The sequence below is a fragment of the Dipteris shenzhenensis genome, chromosome 22, assembly GCF_047967505.1.
Source record: "Dipteris shenzhenensis isolate YYH24624 ecotype China chromosome 22, Dip_SZ_1.0, whole genome shotgun sequence".
In the NCBI taxonomy this organism is placed as follows: domain Eukaryota; kingdom Viridiplantae; phylum Streptophyta; class Polypodiopsida; order Gleicheniales; family Dipteridaceae; genus Dipteris; species Dipteris shenzhenensis.
Genome location: NC_141617.1, coordinates 42,716,106 through 42,724,641, shown reverse-complemented (window position 1 = coordinate 42,724,641; position 8,536 = coordinate 42,716,106). Strand labels below are relative to the sequence as shown.

Sequence of the window (8,536 nt, the reverse complement as noted above, 5' to 3'; positions counted from 1 at the left end):
TCTTCTTCAAAACAGTTGTAACTTCATGAGAAACTTCAACCTCTGTGCAAGCCTCTTGAATGTATTCATCTTGTTTTAGAGCATTGGGCTATAAAATAGCAATTTTTTTATCATTAAGATAAAGGCTTTGTAGGACAATCTCATAATAGAACTTAATTAACTTGTTTTAAATTACACTTCGAAATTCACAAAAAGAGTTGCTATAACATTTGCCTCTAAGGATAAAAGGGTGGCACAAAAGGATAACATTTGCACACCGCCCTCATGCCTACCCATTTGATTTGAGGGATGGGCAGGTGTGCTTTCATACAAAGAAGACAAACATGGAAGAAAATGTCAGTGTCCCCGTGTCTGTTAACAGATAGGCTTTACCTTATTGGTTGAACTCCAATGGGGCCCATGGTTCAAAACTTGGGCGAGGGAATCTGGCTATCCAAGGTTTTGTCCACCCAATTTTTAAGGATCCAATCATTTTCTGTCAACTAGTGTCCACCTCATCCCAACTCCCTACGTGCCCAACTTTGGGCACCCGCTATGTAACCTCCCTCAATCTATTAAAAAATGCATGTTATTAAGAATACCCTCTTTGACAAGATTCAAGATGAGATGGGTCTCCCATCAAGGTGACCACACTCTACCTAATGGGCCAAAGGACTCTAACCATTATCATCCTCACAAGACAATGGTGACTTTATCTCAAAAGGCATTGGTGTTAGAACGTGTGATAATCTACATTTATAGCCATAATTGGAATATTTTGGATTGGTACATGGAGTCCATGCTTTCCCATGCTATTCCAGGGTTGTTGGTGGCAAGTTTCTAAATATGGTAGCACAAGCTCTTGCATAGATGGCTAAGAGACAGTCCCCACTCAATGCCTCACTGGCAATAGATGCAATCATGAGAACCAATAGAATATAGTGGGAAAGGCCCCATTGATTGCTCATTGCCTACTTGTATGAAAATCTCGATGGTTAGTATAGGGTGATGGACTTTGCCATTCGAGCAATCATAAATTGCTAGGACAACAAGCCCATCATTGGGGCGAATGGTATATTCTTACGTTTTTGGGACTTGCAAGCAAACTCATAGCATACAACTATCCTTACAAATGTATATGTGGGCTATTGACTGGTTGAACCCCGTACATGCAACCGCCTTTACAAATATGTATGTAGGCTTATTGCATGGCAACTTTCTCTTAGACTCTACCCTAACTTAAATTTTGATGCTCCATGAGTGCTATGCCTAGTATTTTCTTGTAATAATTACTAGGCTCTGGTAAGTTTTCATTGATGCAAAAAAGTGCTTGTATGTCCTCTTTCTTCTTCCATTTGCCACATTTCCATGGACATAAATTGAAATGATTGCAATCATACCATTTAGGGGCATACACTAACATGCGATCGACTTTGATTTGTAATTGACGACCAAGACACACGCTACCTGAGCTCCATGCGAGTTGCGACTCTGAAAAGAGCATTAAACACTAAAAAATCGGCCTCTAGTTGTCAAACTAAGTTGCTTCATTCGGTAGGTGTTTTGTTTGGAAACCACCTTTCCACAAGCAATAGTTGGTGATAAGAGCACCCTTTGAAGGTAGCTCAAGGTTTGCATGGAGGCAGGATTTGATCAGTTGACTTGTCAAAGAACTAATCACCCTTGAAATGGGATGTTTTTGTGTGCAAGGTAATTGCCCTTGAAATGGGATGTGTTTGTGTGGCCTTGGAGGTTGAGCACCATCCAAATTTGTTGTTTGCGAAGGTAGGAGTGCATGGAGTAAAGATGGAGATTTTAGAATGGGAAAGCTTGTTGGAACAATTTATAGGTTCCATGGCAATGAGAACCCTTTTTGCTTAAAATCCACGAACCTTATTTTTATCTCTTTGCTTGTTTTCTTTCTTTTTTAAGACAAAATATAAAATAAACCTCTTTGCTCTTTAAGTACTTGTAGTAGGTGGGAATTGCCTCCTAGTATGTTGGAAAGTGTACATACCTTATTAATACAAAGCACCTCCTAGTCTTATATAGAGCTTATGGTTTAGTTTAGCTGAATAGAACCTTTTATTCAAGCAACCTCATTTAAAAAATATGCGAGTGGAAATTCAGAAAAGGAAAATCCAACTATCACCGTTGTTCTCCTAATACATTTTTTGGAAAGATTCAACATCAAAGATCATAAAATTGGAGATTTAATTCAGAGACACTATAAAAACTATATTTGCAAGAAAGTCTCACGTCCAAACTTTTTCCCTTGAGGTCAAAATCAAAATTCTTTCACACAATTTATAACTAGATTTGCAAGAAAAGTGCATGTCTTTACAACCTCCAGCCCTTTGTCCTTGAGCTCAAAATCGAAATTCTTTTGTTCACTTGCCATTGAACCCAATTTTTTCGTGAACACTTTAGGCTCAATGCACGTGCAACCTTTGTTGCGCGACTAGAGGCGCTGAGTTTGTATTCACACAAATTAATTCGCAGAGCCCATTTTTGCACCCCTAATGCATTGTTTGGCACCTCCTATTGCGCCACTTCCTTTTGATTGGTTGTTGCCGATAGTCCTACACTAAATTACGTGTGCAGAGGGGACCAGAGGGAGCCAGAAGTGCATTGAAGGAACCAAGTGGCGGTGATTTTTTCGTAGCACCTAGCCAATCCGAGTCACTGCACAGATGGTGCTCCCGGAGCCTTGCATTTTCTGCCTGGTACGCAGAGGCACTCTCTCTAAGGAAGTAAAGCAATGTACTTTATCTACCCACATCACCATCTATGGTCCAAACTCCAAACTCCCGCCTTGAACTGATATGTCTCCTATCCCCTAGGGTGTTATTGCTGTTTTGGCCACGTGGAGGTGAAACTGATAAACTAATTCCAGTCCAATCATGCACTAGGTTAGTGATGGGCAATTTGCCAAACATAGGTGGAAAAGCTACAAAGAAAGTGGAGATGGCAGGAAGCAAGGTTCTCTCTCTCTCTCTCTCTCTCTCTCTCCCTCCAATTCACAAAAAGATGCTCTGAGAAATTTCAGAATCCCGATTCCTGATGCATGGAGTGTAACTTAAGTAAGGCAGAGAGAGTGTGCACTGTGCTCTGATGATCAAGCATGCAGCTGAAAGCCCTGCGAGTCTGGAATATATAAGCTCGGCCAAACCACGAGCTTGATGCCCTGCAATGCTCTGCCAAATCCATATTGCTTTGCTTTATACTTTGGTGTAGCTCTGGCTCTTGCTCTCTTTTCTCCTCCTCCTCTGCATCACCCAGATGCCCTCCTGCCAAATCCATTTGCTTTGTTTTTATACTTAGCTATTTGCTTGGCTTTGTATGCTCTTGTTCTTCCTCTTTCTCCTCCTCCTCCTCCTCTGCATCGCCCACATGCTCTGTTGCCCCTCCTCCCTCTCACCCACATGCCTCAGGACCCACTCCCTCACAAAACACCAGCTTCTCCCCCTTTTCCTTCCCCCCACAGTAGCAACAACCTTCCCCTGTTTGCGTTCTTCTCTTCTTCTTCTTCTTCTTCTTCTCCTTGCTTCAGCATCCTCTCTCTTCCACCTTCCCCTCTCCCTTGTCCCTGTTGTTTTTCTTACCAATCAAGTAGCTTGCTTGCTTTGTTTGCCTCACCTTCTCCTCCAATCAAGCAGCTTCTCGTACACTTTTACAATTACCCTCCCGCCTTTCTCAGCTTCAAGAAGCTCCCTCACTTTCCAAGCTTCCTTCCTCATGCTAGAAAGGTGGATGTGGGCGCCTTTCCACTCGAATGAGCTCCCCCCTCACTTTCCGAGCTTCGATTCTCATCCCTCACTCGCTTTCAGAGCTTCCATTCTCATGCTAGAAAGGTGGATATGCGCGCCTTTCCCATATCTTTCTGCACTCGAAGAAGCTCCCTCACGTTCTGAGCTTCCATTCTCATTCTCATGGTAGAAATGTAGATGCGGCGGCCTTTCCAATCTTGCAGATGCTACTTCCTCCTCACCTTCATCTTCATCTTCATCTTCATCAGCAGCAGCAACAGAAGCAGCAGCAGCAGCAAAGCTTTGGAAGCTCTCTGACTCTGTCAGCCTCCATTCTCATGTTCGAAATGTAGATGTAGCAGCCTTTCCAATCTTGCAGATGCTGCTTCCTTATAATCTTCATCTTCATCATCATCAACAGCAACAGAAACAGCAGCAGCCAAGCTTTGGAGCTGGAGGAGGAAGCGCAAGAAATAGATATCGCCATGCTCTGATCTTCCATCCCTTCCCTTCGTGTAAATATATATGGAAGCTGAGCTTCGAAGAGTAGCATCATCTGCTTCTTCATCGCCCCCTTCTTCCTCAGACGAAAGCTCAGTGCTTACAACCGGAGCAGCAGGAGCTTTGTCTCCCTTTGCACACAACCCCCTCACTTCCTCTCCATCATCTGTATTTTCCCATTCTGTCAATCCCTCTCCGTCTTCCAAACCTCGCTCCCTCACCGTCAGGTTTGCTGATCACGTCTCCTCCTCTGCGCAAGGCAGTCGACTTTCATCGTCTCCCAGAGTTTCCTCACCATCGCCCATTCCTCTAGCGTCAGCTCGTGCCTCTTCTTTCACTCACTTCTCTTCCCCAGAAGCTTCCCCTCCCTCTTCCCCTCACCATGTTTCTCCCACGTCTTCAGCATTCGTCTCTGCCTCTGGCTCTCCTTTCATTTCTCCGCCTGTCCCTTCCAGCATTGGCTCCACCCCAGTTGCCATCAAAAGCCCTCCAACAGAAGCAGATTATGCCGAAGAGATCGTCCCCTCTGATCACGAGAGTCGCCGTTCCCCTCCTGGCAATGCCAGTCCTACGTTGGTTTGGTCTCATGATCCCTCCCGAGATGCTTTCGAATTGAAGTCTTCCTTTCCTTCGTCATCCCGGGATCCTGTAAAAACATCGACTCCAGTAACACCATCAGATCATGCACCGCTGGAATCAAAATCACTGATTTCCTCAGCTGGGTCGTCGGCTCCACCCCCGCGCCCTTTGCCTGTCCCTGGGACGTCGACATCACCATCGTCTTCTGCCCGTCCTCGAAGTTGTGACGTATTCATTGGCATCCACGGGCAGAGCTCTTCGCTTTCGAGATTCTCGAAATGGTTACGTGCCGAATTGGAACTACAGGGAATTGCATGCTTCTCAGCAGACCGTGCTCGTTTTTCAGATTCCCGTAGCCATGATATTGCCCTTCGTATAATCAATTCGTGCACATTTGGGGTTGTAATCATTACCAAAAAAACTTTCAGGAACCTATACAGTGTGGAAGAGCTGCGAACCTTTTTGCAAAGGAAAAACCTCGTTCCCCTCTTTTTCGACCTTGCGCCCTCCGACTGCTTAGCCAGAGACATTGTAGAGAGCAGAGGAGAAGTCTGGGAAAAAGATGGTGGGGAACTTTGGAGGCTATTTGATGGTGACGAAAGGGCGTGGACGGAGGCTGTGGACGGCTTGTCCAGAGTTGAAGAATGGAAGCTTGAGGCATACACTGGGAGTTGGAGGAACTGCATTTTGAAAGCTGTCAGTCTTCTTGGAACAAGGCTTGGCCGTCGAAGTGTGGCCGAGAGGGAGAGGGTAAGGAAGGAGAGAGTTGAGGGTGAAGAATTTCCATTTCCAAGGAATTCCAGCTTTGTGGGCAGGGAACGGGAGTTGAAAGCTTTGGAAGGGATGCTATTTACCAATAGCGAGGAGCCGGAAGAGGAAAGAGATGCAGAGAATGAAAAGCTAAAATTACTTTCCAGAACGTACGTGAGAAGGCAGACTGAAGTGGATAGACTTCCTCGAAGCCTGAGGCAATCTGGAAGAGATGGGTTTGTGGCCAGGAGGAGGAGCGACGCAGACAGGTGGCAGAGACATGTAGACGATGGGGGGCAGGAGGACATTGTCACCAGGAGGAAAAGTGATTCAGATAGGTGGCGTGACAGCCTTGGAATGGGGGAAGACCAATCGTGGTCAAGAATGGATCCCGGAGCATCATCTTCGGGCAGTCGTAGAAGGAAAGACTCCATTGTACATGCTCAGGGATGGGAACCTCAGACAGAGATAGAGATATACAGAGGCAGGACGCTTCAGAGATTAAGGGATGGACACAAAAGTAGGCACATCCAAAGAACAGCTAGACACAGGCAATCTCGGCCTCTCAGAGAGATTCAAAGTGCAGAGTTGGATCCCCTTCTTGCCCAGGAAGGGGGGATTGCCTGCATCTCTGGTGTATCTGGCATTGGAAAAACAGAAATGGTGCTTGAGTATGCATACAGGTTCTCTCAAAGGTATCGGATGGTGCTATGGGTGGGTGGAGAAGCTCGCTACCTCCGTCAAAACTACCTCAATCTGTCTCTTTTTCTAGGACTGGATGTGGGTACTGAGAGCCAAGTGGGACCAGAAAGGGGGAGAATTCGAACATTCGATGAGCAGGAGATGGAGGCTTTTCAAAGAGTCAAGAGGGAACTTCAGAGGGATGTCCCTTACTTGCTGATAATCGACAATTTGGAGAGTGAACGAGATTGGTGGGATGGCAGGGGAATATCAGAACTTATACCTCGAGGTGGAGGAGCCACACACGTCATTGTAACCACCCGCATTTCCAAGTTGATGAACTTGGAGTCTTTGGAGCTTTCCTATCTCTCAGGCGTGGAAGCTCTCTCTCTCATGAGAGGGAAAAGGGAATTCCCTTCCCAGGAGTTGGATGCCCTGAAGGAGATTGAAGAGAAGTCTGGTCGTCTGCCCCTTGGCCTAGGCATTGTTGGGACCTTACTTTCTGAGCTCCCCGTCATGCCATCTGAATTGCTGGAGAAGATCGACAAAGCACTGCTGAGGGAGTGGTCATGGGGAGCCAGAGAGGAGGCTACCTTGAAAAACAACCCGTTTCTTGGGAAGCTGCTGGGTGTATGCCTCTCCTTTCTTGATCAAGCTGATGGTCCTAAAGACCTTGCGACAAGGATGGCTTGGGTTGGAGGATGGTTTGCACCTTTTCCAATTCCTCTCTCTCTCCTTGCCCTTGCAGCATCCAAATACCCAGAGCGGTCAAGGGGTATGAAACTTTGGAAGAATATTAGTGCTACTTTCTTTTGTTGCTGTGCATCTACTCAAAGTAAAAGATGGGAAACAGAAGCTGGTGCTTTGCTGGTCAAATATGGAATAGCAAGAAAGTGCAATCGGCAAGGCTGGATTCACTTTCATGAAATTATTCAATTGTATGCAAGAAAGAGAGGAGGAGTTCAAGCAGCAAAGGCGATGGTTCAAGGGGTTAGAAAGAGGGGAGCCATTTCACTACATTCAGAGCATTTCTGGGCTGCGTGCTTTCTTGTGCTCGGTTTTGGAAATGACCCTGTTGTTGTAGAAGTCAAGGTTGTAGAATTGATCTCTTTCATAAGGAGAGGTGTGCTCCAGTTGGCAATTCGTTCTTTCACATCCTTCTCTCGTTGTAATGCTGCTTTAGAGCTCCTGCGCCTCTGCACCAATATGCTCGAGGATGTTGAAAAATCGTTTGTTTCTCAAATTCAGGATTGGTGGGACAGATCCCTTTGTTGGAGAAAGAGTGGCTATGCTGGTCAACAGGTTGATGAGTATGTCTGGCAAGATGTTACTCTCCTGAAGGCTTTGCTTCTTGAGACACGTGCCAAGTTGATGCTGAAGGGCGGACAATTTGATGCTGGAGAAGAGATATGTAGAAACTGCATCAGCATACGCACTGTGATGCTTGGGCAGGATCATCCTGATACTCTCTCAGCTCAGGAAACCCTTGCAAAGCTGGTAAGGTGTCGAAGTAATGGATGATTTCTTCAGGCCCGGTTCCAGGGATACCCTTGAGGATTTGTGCTTTTAAAAGACGAGTGCACACAGCTGAGCGGTGAATTCCGAGGACAGCTTCTTGAGGTCTAGTTTTTATCGACATGGATTTCTTTTGTATTTTGAAGAGTCTACCATTATCAAGGGTTTCCTTTTCAGAAACTCGATAATTTTGTTGAAGGAGATTTCCAGCATTTTTTTTCCAGCTCAAAAGACATCAAGCGGCTTGACAGAAGATATTGATTTTTTAGAGCTAAGCAAGCAGGTGGCAGCAGGGTTGAGTGCACATGTTCCTGTAGCCATGATACTTGACACTGCTCATGTCCAGGAAGGCTGGTTGACATTAAAAGTCCACCCTTCTATGAACATCTCATATGTGTGTTTCTCCCTTGCCAATGCTTGAGCTCACATTGTAACTGTATTATTGGTTAATCTGAAATGGAAAATGTGGAGTGAGCTATTTACACAGAATTGTGGAATTCGTAGAAGGTTCGTATGTAATACTCATGCTGGAAGGAGAAACTCTTGGTCATTGGTGCTTGTAACAATTTATGCGTACAAGTGAGTGTGTGTGAGTGATATATATATATATATATATATATATATAGAGAGAGAGAGAGAGAGAGAGAGAGAGAGAGTACACACACACACACATGTACATACGTATGTCCATGTGTATCCCAAGCTAGCAAGTGTTCGTGGAAAACCCCAAAAGGATGACACCTTTGGTCTAGTGGGAGTTTCTTTAGGCCTACGTTAGTGCT

At 45.4% G+C, this 8,536-nt stretch overlaps 1 protein-coding gene across 1 annotated transcript; it reads left to right on the top strand.

Moving 5' to 3' along the window:
• The first annotated feature begins 3,309 nt into the window (after window positions 1-3,309).
• Window positions 3,310-8,168, top strand: LOC147888130 (uncharacterized). The gene has a single exon (XM_087393747.1). The coding sequence runs from the start codon at window positions 4,254-4,256 to the stop codon at window positions 7,758-7,760; it is 3,507 nt and encodes a 1,168-aa protein (XP_087249873.1). The 5' UTR covers window positions 3,310-4,253; the 3' UTR covers window positions 7,761-8,168.
• Window positions 8,169-8,536: the final 368 nt, after the last annotated feature.